The sequence below is a fragment of the Pseudopipra pipra genome, chromosome 19, assembly GCF_036250125.1.
Source record: "Pseudopipra pipra isolate bDixPip1 chromosome 19, bDixPip1.hap1, whole genome shotgun sequence".
NCBI lineage: Eukaryota > Metazoa > Chordata > Aves > Passeriformes > Pipridae > Pseudopipra > Pseudopipra pipra.
Genome location: NC_087567.1, coordinates 406,456 through 428,219, shown reverse-complemented (window position 1 = coordinate 428,219; position 21,764 = coordinate 406,456). Strand labels below are relative to the sequence as shown.

Genomic DNA, 21,764 nt, shown 5'->3' with positions numbered 1-21,764 from the left:
TGCGAAGCCTAGCCATGATGATGATGACAACAAATGAAAAAAAATCCCAAACCAAAATCAAATACAAAACACAGAAACCATTCCTCTGTAAATGCAATTGCCCAGTAGGCTTAAAGATCTGACTACACAAAAAAAAAGAAAAGAAATAAAATTTCCTAACAGAATTCTGAAGCAGCAGAAAAAAAAGAGTGGCAATTCAGTCAATACCTAAAGCAGAGCAATCCACTGTGCTCTAGGAGTGTTTCTTCCATAAGGCACTATTGTAATGTGTTCTCTACCCTCACAGACAGTGAGTAAACAGCAGCCATGTCAACAGACGCCGAGATGGCCATCTTTGGGGAGGCAGCTCCTTACCTCCGGAAGTCAGAGAAGGAGAGAATCGAGGCCCAGAACAAGCCTTTTGATGCCAAGTCATCCGTCTTTGTGGTACATGCAAAAGAATCCTATGTGAAAAGCACAATCCAGAGCAGGGAAACAGGGAAGATCACCGTCAAGACTGAAAAGGGAGAGGTGGGTAACATGTAAGATTTGTAAACAGCCTTTTATTCCCACTCTGGCTCTGAGTTGACATGCTTGTCCCTTGGTGCGCTCTGACAGACCCTGACCGTGAAGGAAGATCAAATCTTCTCCATGAACCCTCCCAAGTATGACAAAATTGAGGACATGGCTATGATGACCCACCTCCACGAACCCGCTGTGCTGTACAACCTCAAAGAGCGTTACGCAGCCTGGATGATCTACGTAAGTGGCAGCAGCAGCTTCCTTTGGGCAGCTGGAGGAACTGCTCTGCCAGGCCCAGGGGAAGCCAACGTGCTGTGTCCCTTCCTCGCAGACCTACTCGGGTCTCTTCTGCGTCACTGTCAACCCCTACAAGTGGCTGCCCGTGTACAACCCGGAGGTGGTGTTGGCCTACCGAGGCAAGAAGCGCCAGGAGGCCCCTCCACACATCTTCTCCATCTCTGACAACGCCTATCAGTTCATGCTGACTGGTGAGTGGCTCTCAGGGTGATTTCATCAAAAAGACATTCTAAAAGTGTTCACAGAGTTTCCCTGAGAAGGTCAGTTGCTAACACAGCTCTCATTTTGCCTCTTCCCCAGATCGGGAGAACCAGTCCATCCTGATCACGTACGTACACCCCCTGCTCGGGTCCCTGAGGGGCTGCCCAGGGCCAGGGCCCCTCCTGCCTGACCACACGCTCTCTGCTTCTCTCCTTGCTCTGACAGCGGAGAATCCGGTGCCGGGAAGACTGTGAACACAAAGCGTGTCATCCAGTACTTTGCAACAATTGCAGCCAGCGGGGACAAGAAGAAGGAGGAGCAGACATCAGGCAAAATGCAGGTGAGGTCCCTGCAGGAGTAGGAACCTGAAACTATCAAATTTATTTAGGAGCTAAATCATGACAAGAAGATTTCCATTTTAGGGGACACTTGAGGATCAAATCATCAGTGCCAACCCACTGCTGGAGGCCTTTGGAAACGCCAAGACCGTGAGGAACGACAACTCCTCGCGCTTTGTGAGTTGTTACCTGGGACAACAGTTGAGATCGACTCAAATATTCTTGCAGTCGGGATTGGTAAAATAGATCTCAATTGACTTTTCTGCTGCTTTCAGGGTAAATTCATCAGAATCCACTTTGGTGCCACAGGCAAACTGGCTTCTGCTGACATTGAAACATGTAAGAGCCCCTCCTGGCCTGATCCCCTTCCTTCCAGCCTTCCTCAGTTCTTGTGCTTAACTCTGTCCTGCCATCCTTGCCAGATCTGCTGGAGAAGTCCAGAGTCACTTTCCAGCTCAAGGCAGAAAGAAGCTACCACATCTTTTATCAGATCATGTCCAACAAGAAGCCAGAGCTGATTGGTAGGAAAGATCACTAACTCTTCCAGGCAAAGGTCACTCCATTTAACTCCTTTATGTGCCAATTGCATTTGACCCGTGTCTGTTCTGTCCCTATTTTCAGAGATGTTACTGATCACCACCAACCCATATGACTATCAGTACGTGAGTCAAGGTGAGATCACTGTTCCCAGCATTAACGACCAGGAAGAGCTGATGGCCACGGATGTAAGTTCAGAAGTTTTCTAGGTGAACTTTTATTTCTCTGACCTTTAACAGCTGGCGTACTTACTCTAGTGACACTTTTTTCAGAGTGCCATTGACATCCTGGGCTTCACTCCTGATGAGAAAACAGCCATCTACAAGCTGACAGGGGCCGTCATGCACTACGGGAACCTGAAGTTCAAGCAGAAGCAGCGTGAGGAGCAGGCAGAGCCTGATGGCACTGAAGGTACCAGCGCAACATATACCAAAGCACTGTAGACACCAAACACTCACAAAAATACAGGCAGCAATTCAGGGTCAGAATCCTTGATTCAGCCTGTGCATTTCTCCAGTGCCAGTATTGTAGAATAGAAGTGTGTCCTAACCAGACACACTGTTCTCTGGAGGAACACAACTCAGTGGAAGCTGCAGATTATTTTGACCATTGCAAAATATTAAGTCCAGTGACTACGGTTCCACTGAGTGACGGAGTAGGCAGAAATAAAGCAAGTTCTGCTATTGTCTTGAATGGCAGCTTCCCAAACATGACACAGAACCAGGAACAACTCTATTCTATTGTAACAGAATAAGCTACAAATTATTACTTGAATATAACTTCAGTAAAGAGTTATATGTATATATATGTATATGCACACACATATATGTATATGCGCACACATAAAAGAATTGGTCTACAAAATGAAGCGAAACATTATTTCCAGTTTTGTTCTTATTTCATATGTTAATTTTTCTATTGAAAAATGTACTTTAAATACTTAGTTGCAAATAACACATAAAATGAAATAAAAGGAGATCAAAATTATCATCTGTGTATATACCTTATATAATGAGGTTTGGCCTTCTCATGTTGAAGAACTCTGTAAATCGTACTGGTGCTCACTATCAGCTTCACTGTGAGACAGGACAGGCAGCAAATTGGAAAGTGGTGACAGAATATATGCAGTGCTGTGATGCTTGTATTTACTAGTCCAACTGCAGATATAATGAGAACTGGCAAACACTTACATGTGTGATATTTATCTTTAGGGAGAATATGGTCCCACTATGAAAGTAGTACAAGATTCATACTTTTGGCATAATACCTCACTAATCTATTTCTCTCCCTCCAATGATAGTAGAATTTCACTAACTGCAATTTTCAGTACAGCGTATTTCAATACCAACCACTTTCCTATTCTCTTCATTCAGAAATTGTGACTGTTTGATCTGCCATTTTCTTGGTCCTCAGCCCTTTTGTCTGTCTAGTCACTTGTTTCAAAATCTGCATTTTCAGCATAAAGGTATTGGAATAATCTTTGCTTTTATGAATAATATAGATTAAATGAGAAGAATAAGCAAACACGACAATGTATATATAGCTTCTGCAGAAATGATTCTTAATTACTCAAAAACACATCCACTGGTGAGCTAATATCTGATCCTGCTCTACACTTGTTTCCCTAGTTGCTGACAAGGCTGCCTACCTGATGGGTCTGAATTCAGCAGACCTGCTCAAAGCCCTCTGCTACCCCCGAGTCAAGGTGGGGAATGAATATGTGACCAAGGGCCAAACAGTGCAGCAGGTAAGACACAAGCGATAATAGAAAACAAATTACTTGAATTAAAAACTTTGAACTTTTTCTTTTGCTGTGGATGGTAACTTTCCTTCAACAATTTCTTAGGTGTACAATTCAGTGGGTGCCCTGGCAAAGTCTGTGTTTGAGAAGATGTTCCTGTGGATGGTTGTTCGCATCAACCAACAGCTGGACACGAAGCAGCCCAGGCAGTACTTCATTGGTGTGCTGGACATTGCTGGCTTCGAGATCTTTGATGTAAGAGGAGGATCTTCCTACAAGTTTCCTGGAACGGGCATTAGGAAATTGGAATATTTTTGGGTTTGGGGTTGTGCTTTTTTTTTAATTATGGGTTATTTTTATTTACTAGTTAATCCTGCTATTCCTGTAGGAATGGCATCCTTCTGGTTTTCCATAGTATATAGTATCCCACAGGGCTGCAGATTTTTGTAGATGTCTGTTGTTGCACGCAGAAGTGAAAATTGCATTGAAAATTGATATGACGATATTGAACAACTGCTAATTAATAGCAGAGATTTAAATCTTTCTTGAAGAAAGATTTTGTTAATGCTGAAGCCAGATTCCCTCTAAATGCTTGGGAATAGACTGGTGGTGTACAAAAGTTCAAACAAAAGAAAAGCTGGACTTGGATTAAGCTCTGCAAATCTTTTCAGAGCTCATAAATATGTTCAGATGGTGCAAGGGCCTGAAAGGGTAGATATATTAGAGCAGCACTGGAACTTAAAGATCCCAATCATGGAGACCTTAATGAGTGAAAAATAAAACTTACTGGAAGATGGAAAATGTTCCTGGAAATTTACAAGTAAGTAAATCTTTGCATTCTGCAGTTCAACAGCCTGGAGCAGCTGTGCATCAACTTCACCAATGAGAAACTGCAACAGTTCTTCAACCACCACATGTTTGTGCTGGAGCAGGAGGAGTACAAGAAGGAGGGAATTGAGTGGGAGTTCATTGACTTTGGGATGGACCTGGCTGCCTGCATTGAGCTCATTGAGAAGGTTATTGGCCCTCACATACTTAATAGTTTTCCAGATATAAAATGTAACAAGAATCTTCTATGCTCCAATCAGACCACACACACTTAATGCAGCACAAACCAGTATTTTTTCTGAACTCCAAGTGTTTCATATACATTTTCGTTTGTCTCTTACTTCACTGCCTATGGGATTCTGTCATGTTGTATATATGATTTACCTGGGACAAAAATTCCAGTCCTAGTCACTACTCTGAAGTTCATACGCAAAGGTGTGTATTTTTTGAATGAGTGCTGAGTGAGTAAATACCCTGAGCAACCTCTGTTTTCTGTCTTGTTTCAAAGAAAGAGCATTTAGGAGGTGTAAGCTCTTCCCTACATCTGAATGCTACTACTTTCATTTATTTTGTTTTCCATTTTCACCTAACATGTACATAATGAATTTATACATGCTAGATCTTTATCACATCACAACCCCAATCCTTATGGGGGAGCTTGGTTTTTTTTGTATAACTGATGGCATATGCACTAACAAAATGCCCTTTCTGGAGAAACATAAGATTACACATTTTGAGGAGGGTTTTTTTGTATAATGTTTATCTTCCATTCCTCTCTCTTACATACATTGCCTCTATTTCTTCCTTACACACTTTCTTCACATCTTGCTATTTCCCCCAGCCCATGGGCATCTTCTCCATCCTGGAAGAGGAGTGCATGTTCCCCAAGGCAACTGACACCTCTTTCAAGAACAAGCTCTATGACCAGCACCTGGGCAAGTCCAACAACTTCCAGAAGCCCAAGCCTGGCAAAGGCAAGGCTGAGGCCCACTTCTCCCTGGTGCACTACGCTGGCACAGTGGACTACAACATCACTGGGTGGCTGGAGAAGAACAAGGACCCCTTGAACGAAACGGTGGTGGGGCTGTATCAGAAATCATCCCTGAAGACCCTGGCCTTACTCTTTGCCTCTGTTGGTGGGGCAGAAGCAGGTGATTTCTTTAAAATCAGTTTTCCCATAATATATAGGAAAAAGAAAAAGTAATAATATTTTACAATAATACTTACATTTCTAAAATTGAAAACCCAAAACCTCATCTACTTTTTGGAACTCAGTATAACAAAGGATATTACAATTCCCTAGAGACCTTAATAGGTCTGTAGGTTTTAAAACCAGACAGCTCTACTACCACATTACCCAGACTAGCTGAGAAACCAGATTTATGCAGTATGGGCCATTCCCAAATACTTTAGGGAATACAATCAAATATATCAGCATGCTGCTGAATATATGCATACCCTGAGCTGTAAAGATACATGAATACTGCATTTGGTGTATTCACTAGCTATTAATTTAATTTCTTAAATATTGTTCTATACAAAATGTTACATGTTGTTTCCTGATTGCATTTTCTGAACTTCGGCTTTAAGTCACTGATTTTCATTCTTCTGCTATCTGAAAAAAATTGTCTCCCATTGTAACTTTAACCACTGTATGCATTTGCAAATTTTGATCATATTATTACTTTTACTAGATTTTTAAAGATGAACACACAAGGTTTTTCAGATTCTTTGTGCTTTTGTTGTTCATTTCTTTCTAAAAAATATTTTATTTTTTAGAGAGTGGTGGTGGTGGTGGCAAGAAGGGTGGCAAGAAGAAGGGTTCTTCTTTCCAGACCGTCTCAGCTCTTTTCCGGGTACTGTAGAATAATCATTCTAAATTTACCACATTGTGAAAAAAATACAGAAAATTTAATACAAAAAAGCTTTAGATTGATCTAATATACAAAATCTTTATGTTCAGAAGGATAAACACGTGCTTCTAATAAAGGATTCTTACTGAATCCTTAGAAGTATTCTTTCAGAACTGCCAAAAAGCTCTATAAAAAAATATGCTTATCATGGTTTTATTGCAGTGTTTTTACTCCATCTAATATTGAGATTGTGTAAGTGACATTTTTAAACCCGTGGCTTTGTTCTTGCTCCAAAGGAAAATTTAAACAAGCTGATGAGCAATTTGCGAAGCACACATCCCCATTTTGTGCGATGCCTTATTCCTAATGAAACAAAAACACCTGGTAAGTTTTTAAAATTCAAAGTTGTGATATACCTGTTCTTCTCTGTGCAGTAAAATGAAATACAGATTCATCCTGTGATTTATTAGGTGCCATGGAACATGAGCTGGTGCTGCATCAGCTGCGCTGTAACGGCGTGTTGGAAGGGATCAGGATTTGCAGGAAAGGATTCCCCAGCAGAATACTCTATGCTGACTTCAAACAGAGGTCAGACTAAATATCATCCACCTTCCACCATATCCCCAAATGCTGAGTAATGTGCATTTCCTAATTGTTCTAAGTACTGTGAGGATTATGGGAGGGGTTCATTTATACCTATCTTTAGGTATACAAAAGTTAATTGTCCAAGTTAGTCATCCAGTTTCTTTCTATAGCTAATGATAAAAGCAGATATTTTCAAAGGACAATTATTTATTCCTGTCCTTTATTCATATTCTGGTATGAGATAAAGTTTTTTTTAACTAACTATCCAGAAATGAAGTTGACTATTTTAGACTTAAGCACCCAGAGAGCAAAGTAAGGTGACTTTCAGCCATCAGCACAGAAATATGAATAAAGACACTACGAGTCATTCTAGACTAACTTGTTGGAAAACCAAATAAAATGAAAGTATCTTGCTTCTTGTTCTATACCAGCTGGAAAATACTCAGATAACATGCGCTGCCACTATTTAGGATTGAGATTTTCTTCACCTCTCCACGTGTTTTGTTCTTGTGCAAAAAGTTCTCATTTAGATATTAGATAACATGAGAAATATATCAGCATTTACCCACAGAAATCATTATCCGTTCTGTGTCAAAAAATCTCTGGACTAAGGGAAATGCAGAGTTTTTCCTAAAAACAAATTTAGCCATGAAAGTGTGATTTCTAGAGAATGGAAGTGTTCGGATTTATTCATCTCTCTTCCACTCTTGAACCCCCTTCAGAGAATTTTAACGATGGCATTGGTTGGTACAGGTTTAATTGAGCTTTCAGGAATCTGACCTCCATATTCAATTTCCTGCGATAGGTATAAGGTGCTTAATGCCAGTGCCATCCCAGAGGGACAGTTCATCGACAGCAAGAAGGCTTCCGAGAAGCTCCTTGGCTCAATCGATGTGGACCACACCCAGTACAAATTTGGACACACCAAGGTACAAACTCCCCATTCCTTCACTCACTCCGTGCCTGTGCTTTGCCCGGCCCGACAGTGATGTGCTGCAACATTCCCTCTCTAAGGTGTTCTTCAAAGCTGGGCTGCTGGGGCTCCTGGAGGAGATGAGGGATGAGAAGCTGGCACAGCTCATCACCCGCACACAGGCCATGTGCAGGGGTTACCTGATGAGGGTGGAGTTCAAGAAAATGATGGAGAGGAGGTAGATACTTAAGCCTTCTGGGACGATTCTTATCAGATACTAATGGCATGTACAAAATTGAAAATAAGCTTCTTCACATCAAATCTTATTTATTTCCCTTTAATTCAGTTTACCAATACAGATGTATATCCTGAAAATAGATGAAACAGTGTAAAATCCCAATTTAGGGAAATAATATTTTTTTTAACACTTTGTACTAATTTTTGATGAATTCAGTAAGTGGTTACACTGTATGTATGTCCAGAAATTCAATATCTAGTGTAAGCTAACTATTTTAGGTCACTGCTTTAATCAAAGAAGAGAAACATATTTTCTATCACAAGAAAAGTATTCTCTTCCCTTTGATAACTTTCATGGAAGGGCCTGAGTAAAATTCTGTAGGTGTTCCTTTTCATTGGCCATGAAAGCGAACCAAACACCTGGACTCCAAAACTGTCCATATAAGTTGATACTCTACATAACACTAGAAAGTATTCTGTGGAAATATATATATTATATATAAAATGTGCACTAAATATTTTTAAGAAATATATATTTAATAATACTTCATAAATATTTTATGCAGAGATATATACGGGATGATAACTATAAAGTATTATATGTAGAACTTCACATTATCCATATTAATATATACAATTAAATATGTTTTATAGATTTTAAAACATGTACCATAATATATTTTGTTATTGCCTTTCAGAGAGTCCATCTTCTGCATCCAGTACAACGTTCGTTCATTCATGAATGTCAAACACTGGCCCTGGATGAAGCTGTTCTTCAAGATCAAGCCCTTGCTGAAGAGTGCAGAGTCTGAGAAGGAGATGGCCAACATGAAGGAGGAGTTTGAGAAAACCAAGGAAGAGCTTGCAAAGTCTGAGGCAAAGCGGAAGGAACTGGAGGAGAAAATGGCTTCTCTAATGCAGGAGAAAAACGATCTGCAGCTCCAAGTGCAGGCTGTGAGCATTGCTCATGTTTTTGTCTTGCAGCAACCTATGCAAAATCATCCCAAATGTCTCAGTAACAGACACGTTATCCAAAACCAGTATTTATTGTAGAAACATACATGTATTTTATAAAATAGGAAGGAAAACCACATAGAAAATCTGCAGAATAATAATAAATTTACAATTAACTCTTGCAACTGCTTCCTTACACTTTTAAATGGAGAGAAATAATCAATTTCCAATGAGCAAAGAGCACAGTTTACAGGTGTCATTTTAAATGGTACTTGGTGACTTACAGAAGCAATTATCACATCTTTATATATCATCACATCTGTATATATATATGTATATATATACATCTATACATATATATAGATATGTATATACCTATATATACATATATATATAAATTATCACTTTATATATTACTCAATTGTGGTATGTTATCACCTGACCAATAAAGGTAGTCTGGAGGTCCTGTTAACACCTTCTATTTGGAGAATCACAAGTGGATTCAGGTGGAATAGGAGGGGCTGAAAATGTCAGAAATTTCTCTGACATTTATGGTCCTTACCTCCTCAGGAAAAACAGTGATGAAAGTGGACTTTTTCCTTTTTTTTCTGGAAATAAAAAGGTAGCAACAATATGCCCTTAAAACTGTATTTACAAGCTAGGATTTGGATTCATGTGATGACATTTTGATGTCTATAGCCTAAAAGAACATCTTCACCAGTACCTTCAGGTGCTCTTCATCTTCAGCACCAAGAAACTCATTCTTTTAGAGTATGGTACAATTAATCCAAAAATTAAAAATTTTTGCTTAAATGGACTGCAACTTGATATCATGGCAAATACCTAAATCTGCAGGAGACAAAACTCAACCTAGCTATTTTGCTAAGCTTTAAAAGTTCTTCTGCTCGGGTGGCATCACTGCTATTTACTAGAGCAAAGACAAAAAGAACAGGTGGTATGTAGAAAACAGAGACTGCTTCTAAGCAGCTTACATCTTAGAATGCCTCTAAATGCAGGTGATTGGAACTGCCCTAAGTAAATATCTTTTGCCCTTCCAAACTTTTCTTCTTGACCACAAGTGCTAGAAACATGCCTGTGAAACAGTGATCTTATCACAAAATTTTGCCAAAACCAAAAATTTAATTCATGCTCAGAGAATCTTTTGGGAAGAGTTTAATAAGATTTTCTCAATGTTTGAGGGTTTAACATTCAGTTTTTATACAACATAACTTAAAAAATGTGCCTACATGGCTCTCTTCAGTGGAGCTCTTTGCCAGTTTCCAGTCCACTAAAACGCAACAGAAGTGTAATGATGCAAGGATACAATGGACACACTGCCAGACCTGATTTTTGGCTCTATCTTCAAATGAATGTTGGCATTGAATGAGCAGTTAAAGACTTTAAAAATGTTTGATAATATATTCCTTCATTTCAGGGGATGGAGGCAGTGTAAAACAAATAGGTACTCTCAGAGTTTTGAGTTTTACCTACAAAGTAGATTGTGAAGCTGCTTTGAGAATATAATGTCACTGTTTGAAAATAAGTGAAAAAAATAAATTATTTGAAAACTGTTCCATTTAAATGAATCATGTAGGAAGCTGATGGTTTGGCTGATGCTGAGGAAAGGTGTGACCAACTCATCAAAACCAAAATCCAGCTGGAAGCCAAAATTAAAGAGGTGACTGAAAGAGCTGAGGATGAGGAGGAAATCAATGCTGAGCTGACAGCCAAAAAGAGAAAACTGGAGGATGAATGTTCAGAGCTGAAGAAAGATATTGATGACCTTGAGCTAACACTGGCCAAGGTGGAGAAGGAAAAGCACGCCACTGAAAACAAGGTATGAGGCAGAAAATCTCACCCACGTTCCAGAAAAGAGCCCCTTGCTCTTCCAGGACTTCTGTATCTACTTCCTTGATTTACACTTGCTCCCTTCTTCCTAAAGGTGAAAAACCTCACAGAGGAGATGGCAGCCCTGGACGAGACCATCGCCAAGCTGACAAAAGAGAAGAAAGCCCTCCAAGAGGCCCATCAGCAGACCCTGGATGACCTGCAGGCAGAGGAGGACAAAGTCAATACACTGACCAAAGCCAAGACCAAGCTGGAGCAGCAAGTGGACGATGTAAGCCCACGGACACACAGCAGGAACAGACAGGTATGGAGTTTGAGCTGGCTGGTGGAGCACTCATGGCCTTGTTCTGTGTAGCTGGAAGGGTCCCTGGAGCAAGAGAAGAAACTGCGCATGGACCTGGAGAGAGCCAAGAGGAAACTGGAAGGAGACCTGAAGCTGGCCCAGGACAGCATCATGGATCTGGAGAATGATAAGCAGCAGCTGGATGAGAAACTGAAGAAGTGAGTGTGGCCCTGGGGCACCTCAGTGCTGGGCTGCAGCTCTTGTCTTCTTCCTTTGAGCTGTAACCCACTTTGCTTTGCCCAAAGGAAAGACTTTGAAATCAGCCAGATCCAGAGCAAAACCGAGGATGAACAAGCCCTGGGCATGCAACTACAGAAGAAGATCAAGGAGCTGCAGGCAAGTGTCTGCCCTTCCCCTGCCTGCCCCAGGCTCAGCTCAGGGAGGAGGAGGGCACGGGTGTGAAGGGTCCCTCGTGTTCTCCAGGCCCGTATTGAGGAACTGGAGGAGGAAATCGAGGCCGAGCGAACCTCTCGCGCTAAAGCAGAGAAGCATCGGGCTGACCTGTCCAGGGAGCTGGAGGAGATCAGCGAGCGCCTGGAAGAAGCAGGAGGGGCGACGGCAGCTCAGGTGGAGATGAACAAGAAGCGGGAGGCAGAATTCCAGAAGATGCGCCGGGACCTCGAAGAGGCCACGCTGCAGCACGAAGCCACGGTTGCCGCCCTGCGCAAGAAGCACGCGGACAGCACAGCTGAGCTGGGGGAGCAGATCGACAACCTGCAGCGCGTCAAGCAGAAGCTGGAGAAGGAGAAGAGCGAGCTCAAGATGGAGATTGATGACTTGGCCAGTAACATGGAGTCTGTCTCCAAAGCCAAGGTACACAAATATTTCTTCTCATTAATTCAAACATAATGAAGTACTTATATTTTAACATAGAAATTGAAGTCATACTTTAGAATAAATAATTGCACTTTGCAGCTTGATTTTGTGTTTATATTTTTCTGTATTTTTATAATAATTTTTTAATCCTTTGGGTGAGATCTAAAAAACTGTAACACCTAATCTAAGGATCTGTGGGTTCTCATTTCTTGGTTCAGAATATTATGACAGAAATGAAAGACATTGACCTTATTGCTTTTTAATTTCCCCTAAAACAGAAATTGCTCCTAGAGTGGAAATTACCCTGTCCTTTTTATTCCTGTGTTTCTTTTCCTCCCTTAAATACTTCAGTGACATAATTTTTAAACAGCATATAGAATTTTAAATTCCTTCCTCATTTTACAGTGTCCCGTCATCCTTTTTATCTGTTGAAAATAGATTATTGTATAATACTAGTACAGTAATAATTATTAATAAAAATTTGCATATGTATTAAATATAGAATCACAGAATCACAGAACGGTTTGGGTTGGAAAGGACCTTAGCTATCATCTTATTTCATCCCCCCGCAATGGGCAGGGCATATACAAATGTTGGAATCAAGGACATAAATTTCATAGAAATGTCTGTAATTTAACTGAGATATTTTGACTTCTAAATCATTGATTTCTTTTTTCATTTGTAAGATTTTGATGCCAATTTTGCCCCCAAAAAGGCACAGAGAACTGCTCAGAGACAATTTTTAGTCTTTAAGCAGCGAGGTATATTTATTGAGCAACGTTGGAGAGCAGCCAGCTCGCGTTGGACAAAAACTGCTCTGACTCTCCAGTGAATTTACAGGTTTTTATACTATTTTTACAGGTGATTGCAACATGTTTACATACATATTCATATAATTGCAACATCTGATTATAATATTCATAATAGGCGGAGTCTAGGTGGAGTCGGGGGCGTGGTCTTCAATTTGGGGAGAATTCAGGAGGGTCGTTCCTGTTTCTTCATCCTCTGGTGGTCATTTTTACTCCTCATCCTCAGCTGAACTTTTCAACTTTCTTGATTTTGGCAGACTTAATGGTGTATTTTGCAAGATTCTTGGACTCAGGCCCCACTTTGCCCCCTTATCTTACTTAGGTTGGGTGTGTGTGCATTTTTCTAGCATTTTTCTAGCGTACAGTACCATCTTTCCTCTATCTCTAAGTGCTGGCAGTGCATCCTAGCTAAGTTTTGGCAAGGTTCTTTGTGCTTTCGTTTATTCCTATATTTTGACCTATACTTATATTTTGTACCTATATTTTGATTCTACTTACTTTCTGGGCCTTGTCTGGCTTCAATTTGAGATTCTGACTGAGTTGAATCATCTTTCCTTCTGTTCTTCATGCAAATAGACAAACCTGGAGAAGATGTGTCGCTCCCTAGAAGACCAACTCAGTGAAATTAAGACAAAGGAGGAGGAACAGCAGCGCACAATTAATGACATTAGTGCTCAGAGAGCTCGTTTACAAACTGAATCTGGTAATATATTTGTGTCTTTAAGAGAATATTTGTGTTATATAACCTGGTTCCTTTAAAAAAAGAGTCCAAATCACCTGGGCTCTTGAAAGATACTAAGTTGAACACGAGCCAGAAAAGCGTTCTTGTGATGCAGACAGCCCTGAGAGAATCCTGAGCTGCATTAGGAGTATTGCCAGCAGATTAACAGAGGGTGATCCTTCCCTCTACTCAGCACAGGTGAGGCCATGCCTGGATTGCTGTGCTGAATATTAGGCTCCCCAGAACCAGAGAGATACAGTCATCCTGGAGCAGGAACAATAATATGTTTAAGGGACTGGAACAACTAGTCCCTGGAATAACTCCCCAGGGGCTGGTTAAATGATCACTAGGGGGTTTCAAGACACGACCAGACAGGATGCTAGATAATCTCATCTAGACTCCCCTTCCCGTCAAAGGTTGCACCAGATGACCTTTCAGGGTCCCTTTCAACCTGGACTGTTTTATGATTATATGACTGGTGTTTTAAAGAATTCATCTATCTCATAACCTTCTGCTTCCCAGGAGACATTCAGAAGAGGATAGTGATATACCTGAGCATGTACACCACGTTGTAGAATCATCAAATAGTTTAGGTAGAAAGGTCATCTAGTCCAACCTCCTTGCAGTGAGCAGGGACACTTCAACTGTATCAGGTTGCTCGGCGTCCCATCTAACCTGACCTTGAATGTTTCAATGATGGGGCATCCGCCACCTCCCTAAGCAACCCATGCCACCCCTCTCATTTGAAGAATCTTATTTCTTGTATCTAATCTAAATTGAATCTCCTTCAGCTTGTCTTACCGCAACAGGCCCTGATAAAAAGTTTGTCCCCATCTTTCTTATAGGCCTTCTCAAGTATTGAACAGTTGCAATAAGGTCTCCTCAGAGCCTTCTTTTCTCCAGGCTGAACAATCCTAATTTTCTCAGCCTTTCCTCATAGCAGAGGTGTTCCATCCCACTAAAAAGCTTCATGGCCTCATCTGGACTCACTCCAAGAGGTCAATGTCCTTCCTGTGTTGGCTACCCCAGAGCTGGATGCAGTAGTCCTGGTGGAGTTTCAAAGAGCGGAGTAGCTGCATACCCTGTGGGATGAGGCCAGGGCATGTTTGGTTTCTGAGCTCCCAGCACACATGGCCAGGACAGGGCTGCTCTTCATCTGTTCATCCCCCAGCCTGGATTGATACCAGAGGTTATCACAATCCAGGTGCAGCACCTTGCACTTGGCCTTGTTAAACCTCATGAGACTACTATGGGCCATAAGCCCTCTGGATGGCACTATAGTACTCAATCTGTAAGCTCAATGCTTGAACACAGGGCTTAGAGCAAACAAAGAGTAAGACTAGCCGGATTTTACACACAGGGTCATTTCTTGCCTTTAAGTAAATACTATGGCATAGTAAGAGATGTGGGTAGATATCAGTGATTAGGAATACATGAAAGAAATAAAATTTTGTTTTATTCAAAATATTTTATATGTGCATTTAATTATCAAGGTTAACACTTCTACATAAGTCATAACAAGGTTGTTTTACTCATCTGAACTCTCTCAGGTGAATATTTACGCCAGGTGGAGGAGAAAGATGCTCTGATTTCTCAGCTGTCAAGAGGCAAACAGGCTTTCACCCAACAGACTGAGGAACTCAAAAGGCATCTAGAGGAAGAGATAAAGGTGAGAAGGCTTTACAAATTTGAGTTATCCATTGGACTCCTTCTGTCTAGGAGGAGCTTCAGATACATATGAAATTGTAGAATCAACAAGATGAGAGGAAGGAAAAAAACACTTGCCTAATTCAGTCCAAGTCCTCCAAAAGTAGTTTTGCTCCCCTTCCCTGTAGTCTATCCATTAATTCTTTTACAGATTCCCAGATTTTCCATTTTCATTCAGTAGTTCATCATCACTCACAACAGAATCAATGTCTATCAACATTTCAGTGAGGAAATTTTGCAGGATATTTCCATTCACTCTCACACTGCTGTTTTTCCCTAAGGCCAAGAACGCCCTGGCCCACGCCCTGCAGTCCGCTCGCCACGACTGTGACTTGCTCCGGGAACAATATGAGGAGGAGCAGGAAGCCAAGGGGGAGCTGCAGCGTGCCCTGTCCAAGGCCAACAGCGAAGTGGCCCAGTGGAGAACCAAATACGAGACGGACGCGATTCAGCGCACGGAGGAGCTCGAGGAGGCCAAGTACGTGGGGAGTGGGATGAGAAATGACTGCAGAAGACTGAGAGCGGTCAAGGGAAATGGAAGTCTCTGAGTGGGCTGAGACAGGGTTAGGATGAAGGCAGGGATATACTGTCTTTGTGGTGAAGGGAAGGGAGGGCAGGGAGGAGAAAAAAAGTGTATATTGGAAGGGAAAGCATAGGCTTTAGGGCTAGAAGTGCAAAGACAGGCCTAATGCACACAGAAAGGACAGATCCTTTAGGATCTGTGAAAAGTGCTCAGCTCAAACCCCCCAAAGTGGCCAACTGCCCTCTCATGGCAGTGCAGAACTGACTCCCTTCTAAGCTCTAAGCTGCCACTGTGCTCATCTCCTCCCAGGAAGAAGCTGGCACAGCGCCTGCAGGATGCAGAGGAACACGTCGAAGCTGTCAATGCCAAATGTGCCTCCCTGGAAAAGACAAAGCAGAGGCTGCAGAATGAAGTGGAGGACCTGATGATTGATGTGGAGCGATCCAATGCTGCCTGCGCTGCTCTGGACAAGAAGCAGAAGAACTTTGACAAGGTCTTTTGGGCTCCAGCCCTGGGACTCCTGGGCAGAGCCTCCCCCCGGGATGGCCACATCCCTACTCACGCCCCGTTTCTCTTCAGATCCTGGCAGAATGGAAGCAGAAGTATGAGGAAACGCAGGCTGAGCTGGAGGCCTCCCAGAAGGAGTCTCGCTCCCTCAGCACGGAGCTGTTTAAGATGAAGAATGCCTATGAGGAGTCCTTGGACCACCTGGAAACAATGAAGCGGGAGAACAAGAACTTGCAGCGTAAGTCCCTGGCCCTCTGCTCCGGGATGGGCTTTCTCACCAGCTGAGCATTGCTGCGGGGTCTGTGCCTGCAGCTCTGCAAAGATGCCTGTCACCCTGGTGGGACAGGGCCCTTCCCATTCTGCTCTGGGCCTGAGCAAGCCTTTTTTCTTTGTTCCCACAGAGGAGATTTCCGACCTCACAGAGCAGATTGCGGAGGGAGGAAAGGCTATTCATGAGCTGGAGAAAGTCAAGAAGCAAGTTGAGCAGGAGAAATCTGAACTGCAAGCCTCCCTGGAGGAAGCTGAGGTACACAGCATTATTTATTGCTCTCTTACGTGTCTTGGATTTCTATCTCATTTATCTCTTTCCAGACAAAAGAGGAAAAGAGGTTGTATAAAAGTAGAGATATTATCTAATCACGGCATTCTTTTTTACTCAAAGCTTCAGGTTCAACATGTGTCACAAGAAAAGTATTCTGATTTATTTTTGTCCAGGCCTCCCTGGAACATGAAGAGGGGAAGATCCTGCGCCTGCAGCTGGAGCTCAACCAGGTGAAGTCTGAGATTGACAGGAAGATAGCAGAGAAAGATGAGGAGATTGACCAGCTGAAGAGAAACCACCTCAGAATTGTGGAGTCCATGCAAAGCACCCTGGACGCTGAGATCAGGAGCAGGAATGAAGCCCTGAGGCTGAAGAAGAAGATGGAGGGAGACCTGAATGAAATAGAGATCCAGCTCAGCCATGCCAATCGACAGGCTGCTGAGGCACAAAAGAACCTGAGAAACACACAGGCTGTGCTCAAGGTCTGTTAAACAGAAATTGCTTAGGGAGAAACATTGTGGTTGATCATTTCAGTCCCCAACACCTCTAAATCTGCTTATAATTTCTTTCAATGGCTCTACAGGACACGCAGATCCATTTGGATGATGCTCTCAGGACCCAGGATGACCTGAAGGAGCAGGTGGCCATGGTGGAGCGCAGAGCAAACCTGCTGCAGGCTGAAGTTGAGGAGCTACGGGCAGCCCTGGAGCAGACGGAGCGGTCGAGGAAAGTGGCTGAGCAGGAACTGATGGATGCCAGTGAACGTGTGCAGCTCCTCCATACCCAGGTGAGGTCCTTTGGTGAAAAATGGCATTCTTGGTAAGTGGGAGAACACTTGTGTGCTTTATTTCAGTCACCACTGGAGGCTCGACTTGGAGAACGAGAGTCCTGTTTTCTGAAGTATCCATTAAGTTACTAAAAGAGATCTTTGTTGGAAAAGTGTGTGCACTGATTTTTTTCCCAAGCTGCATACGATGGCTCCCATGCTTCTACCTTACTTGTGTGCTCAGATAGTCTCCAGGGGAGACACTTTAGTCACAGGGACATTCCAAATGCTCCAAACAGTCAGGAAATTCTGAGACCACAGCAACATTCATTCCTTTTCAGTCGAAATGTAGCACTGAGGAATCCTCATATTACATCCAAAATGTATTTTTTCACTAGCAAGAGGGGGGGGATGAACTCCTGTCTCTAATGTAGACCATATCGAGCAGGCTTTGACATGAGCTACATGTCATAACAGTCATCGAGTGGTCAAGTGCTGAACTCTATGGAAAGTGTCTGGTTTCAACTGCTGAGAAAATTCTGGAAGGGATCCATCCTATCTTCATTCCAAATTTTTCTCTTTTCAGTTGTTAAGGGTAGATTACGCTTCCCTAACGTTGAAGAGAAGGCATTGTCTCAATCTATTTTTGTTACTTTCCTGAGCTAGCCTCAATAGCTGAGATGTGGCATATATTGTATTTCTAAACACTTTTTCAAATTAATAAAATTAATTCTTGGAGGAAAAAAAACAAAACAAAAAAATCCTTGTTCCCTAGTGATAAGAAATTTTACTAGAAAAATCTCTGATATCAATTTTTCACATAATTATGTCTGAAAGTATTCAAAATCCTGTAATGTTCTTGATTTCAAATAATGAGCTAACAAAATAAATCTCTGATGCTGCTCAACAGAACACCAGCTTGATCAACACCAAGAAGAAGCTGGAGACAGACATTTCTCAGATTCAGAGCGAAATGGAGGATACGATCCAGGAGGCCCGCAATGCTGAAGAGAAGGCCAAGAAGGCCATCACAGATGTGAGTCGGGGCTCCTTTCATTGCTGATGGGGGATGTATTCTCCCCAAATTGTCTCCAGCCCCACAAGGGCTTTGACCTTTTGCTCTGCTCAGGCGGCCATGATGGCAGAAGAGCTGAAGAAGGAGCAGGACACCAGTGCCCACCTGGAGAGGATGAAGAAGAACCTGGACCAGACGGTGAAGGACCTGCAGCACCGTCTGGATGAGGCCGAGCAGTTGGCTCTGAAGGGAGGCAAGAAGCAAATCCAGAAGCTGGAGGCCAGGGTGAGTAGGGCTGTGTTGGTGCATGAGTGACCCCGTCCCTTGGAGAGACACCCCCAGGGAAGCTGCAGGGACGGGCTTCTCATTGCAGGTGCGGGAGCTGGAAGGGGAGGTTGATGCTGAGCAGAAGCGCAGCGCTGAAGCCGTGAAGGGTGTGCGCAAGTACGAGAGGAGGGTGAAGGAACTCACCTACCAGGTAAGGCTGGAGGCTTCTTTGCATTGCCTTCCTGGTAGAACAGTGTCTCAAAACGTTGGAACATTGCCTTCCAGAGGGAATATATATATACCTCAGACAATGACGGAGTTAAATGGATTTTGACACCTGTCCTTCTGGACTGCAGTGTTCCATAAACTATATTATTCCCTCTGTTTCACATTTATGAAATTTAGAGAATGATGTAAACAAGGTTTTCTGTTACTTGCCATTCTCTGTAGTCTGAGGAAGACCGGAAGAATGTTCTCAGGCTGCAGGATCTGGTGGACAAGCTGCAAATGAAGGTGAAAGCCTACAAGAGACAAGCTGAAGAGGCTGTGAGTATTGATGTGTGAAGTCAGTCTTTTTTTTAGGTGGATGTGGAATTGTATGTTGTTGTTTTCCCTTCTGTTCAAACCATGTTCAACATTGTGGGAGTAGGGCTCTGCTTCCTTTCATTTTCTTTATTTCATATTTCTGCCTAGCAGAAAACAAATCACCTTCAAAAATTGTAATGTATAATTTTATAGCAGTAAATAACTGGAAAATGATTTAATGGGAATAACTGCAATTATATATAATAATTCAAAAAATTCCATAGTGCACTAGCACTTCATATTTAGAGCTAGGTTCTTGGTATGTCTTACTAACCATCTAAACATTTAGCATTTAAGCTATTTCCTTGGATTCCTCTAGAAGTATTAGAGAGAATTACATACTAACTCATACTAGGGGTATTTTTCATTATTAAAAAGGAAAATGCCACAGCATGTTAAGGGCAGTGTTACAGTAGGACTATCATTAAATGTTTTAAAGCCTATTTTATGTTTCTTCATATCTCCAGGAGGAGCTCTCCAATGTCAACCTCTCCAAGTTCCGCAAGATCCAGCACGAGCTGGAGGAAGCCGAGGAACGGGCTGACATTGCAGAGTCACAGGTCAACAAGCTCCGAGTGAAGAGCCGGGAAATTGGCAAGAGGGCAGAAAGTGAAGAGTAAATGACGCCAGTACTGTAAAGTGAGAGAATTGCAAAAATGTGACATTCTATCACTTTTATTTTGTAATCACTGCTTAGTCCTTCATCAATATCTAGATAAATAATGCCTAGAAAATAAAAATTGTAGAGCTTTTGCCATTTAAATAATGAGAAGTGTTGTATTTTAATAATTACCCCGAATTCTTATTTTTTATTCTTATTTCCTAATTCTTATTCTTATTTCTTATTCTTATTCTATATTTACATTTTTCCTTACTTATTTAAATTTATTTATTCAATTAAAAATCTTGCTTCAGGTATTTTCAAAGTGTTTCAGCCACTGTCGAAGTGGTCTGATCCAACATCCTACTTTGTTCTCACCATAGAATTTCATCTAATACTTCCTAATGTGGCAAGTCATTATTTCTTTGCAAGAGAATATAATAATCCCTTATAACAGTTGCTTTAGGAATACAATAGATATTAACTCAATTGCTCTGTCCAAAGAATAAGAATTTATTGCATCTTCCATTAATCCAGCTTAATCTTTGATCATTATTTCAAGTTAAGCTTTTTCAATCCCTCAAGCCACTTTGGAACATAGTTTAGAGTACATTTAAACCTAAAATGAGGTCTACTTTCATCTTTTGTTCATGAAAGTGATGTGCAAACCAGCATTCCCAGGGCAGCACACCAGCAACCTTATATAGTCAGTCATTCCTTGTCTATATTCTGTTCCCAAAACTCCCCTGAATCTTCTAACTTGGCCAGGCAGACACTTACCTCCTATGTAGTCTACAGGGTAATCCAGATAACTTTGCCCAGCCTGGCATCACTCAAAACATGTGTTTTCATTCTTTACAATATAAAGTAAAACATATGCAGGTATTCTTCCCAAAAATGTCAAGGCAGTGGAACAATTTAAAAAAAGGTTTATTTCAGATGCAAGGACCCTTTCTTAACATGCTGTATGCACTGGGCCCCCAGGGAAAAAAGCAATGCCCCACCTTCTTTTTGTATCTTCTCTCTCTCCTCTCCCACACTCTCTGGCTTGACGATGCCTTGTACGTGTCTGCAAACAAGTTATCTCCCTGCATACCAGGGAGATATCTTACAGCTTCTCCCTGTGACTTTCTCTGAAATACAGAAGGAAGGAAAAAAAACCAATTAACCTATTTGAGAAGGCATTTTACAGTCTTCCTGAGAGAAATTGAGTTCTAGCTTTCCATCACGAATTCTTCCAAAATTGTACCTATCCCTACAACAAATATCATTAAACATCATAGAAATCCATTGGTCACCTCTTAAAAAAAAGGAGAAATAGGTGTCACTTTCTCTGTCATAATCTAATATGTAGAGGACTTGTCCTTCCCCAGTCTGAAGATATTTGAACCAGTGAGACCTTCTCAAGATTTTTTCATATTCCACTTGGAAATAAGATACTTGAAGAAACCAAATCAACTACTTCTGTTGCAGATCCACAGCTATGCCTTCGAAAATAAAATCAGTTGTCTACAATGAAAAATGTCAAAATAGTCTCTGTAGAATACCAAAGAAAATGCTAATCTGGCAAAGGATGACTGCATTACTGAAGGGCTGGCAATTCACTGCTGTGACATGGGCCTGTCCCTCTCTTTGTTTGATTAGTTGATAAACCTGATGACTTGTCAGAGTTCACAAGCACCAAGAATATTCAATTATCTTCCTTTTGAGTTGGGCCACACTCTAAAACT

General features: G+C 41.7%; 1 protein-coding gene across 1 annotated transcript; it reads left to right on the top strand.

The window, feature by feature from the left end:
- Positions 1 to 291: 291 nt before the first annotated feature.
- On the top strand, positions 292 to 20,199 carry LOC135424395 (myosin-1B). Its single transcript, XM_064675593.1, has 38 exons — positions 292 to 510; positions 598 to 741; positions 833 to 989; positions 1,099 to 1,126; positions 1,225 to 1,339; positions 1,422 to 1,514; positions 1,613 to 1,676; positions 1,760 to 1,858; positions 1,959 to 2,062; positions 2,147 to 2,285; positions 3,503 to 3,621; positions 3,721 to 3,870; positions 4,461 to 4,631; positions 5,285 to 5,594; positions 6,223 to 6,299; positions 6,593 to 6,680; positions 6,767 to 6,884; positions 7,687 to 7,810; positions 7,896 to 8,032; positions 8,730 to 8,985; positions 10,580 to 10,822; positions 10,928 to 11,104; positions 11,189 to 11,334; positions 11,422 to 11,512; positions 11,600 to 11,989; positions 13,378 to 13,504; positions 15,073 to 15,191; positions 15,511 to 15,707; positions 16,062 to 16,245; positions 16,332 to 16,497; positions 16,661 to 16,785; positions 16,974 to 17,282; positions 17,384 to 17,587; positions 18,477 to 18,602; positions 18,696 to 18,866; positions 18,955 to 19,059; positions 19,299 to 19,394; positions 19,901 to 20,199. The coding sequence occupies exons 1-38, from the start codon at positions 307 to 309 to the stop codon at positions 20,051 to 20,053; spliced, it is 5,826 nt and encodes a 1,941-aa protein (XP_064531663.1). The 5' UTR covers positions 292 to 306; the 3' UTR covers positions 20,054 to 20,199.
- Positions 20,200 to 21,764: the final 1,565 nt, after the last annotated feature.

Excerpts from the sequence above, each read along its gene's own strand:
- LOC135424395 (XM_064675593.1), top strand. The coding sequence starts at position 307 with ATGTCAACAGACGCCGAGATGGCCATCTTTGGGGAGGCAGCTCCTTAC. Across the intron at positions 8,033-8,729 it reads AAGAAAATGATGGAGAGGAG|AGAGTCCATCTTCTGCATCC; the intron begins GTAGATACTTAA and ends ATTGCCTTTCAG. Across the intron at positions 8,986-10,579 it reads TGCAGCTCCAAGTGCAGGCT|GAAGCTGATGGTTTGGCTGA; the intron begins GTGAGCATTGCT and ends TGAATCATGTAG.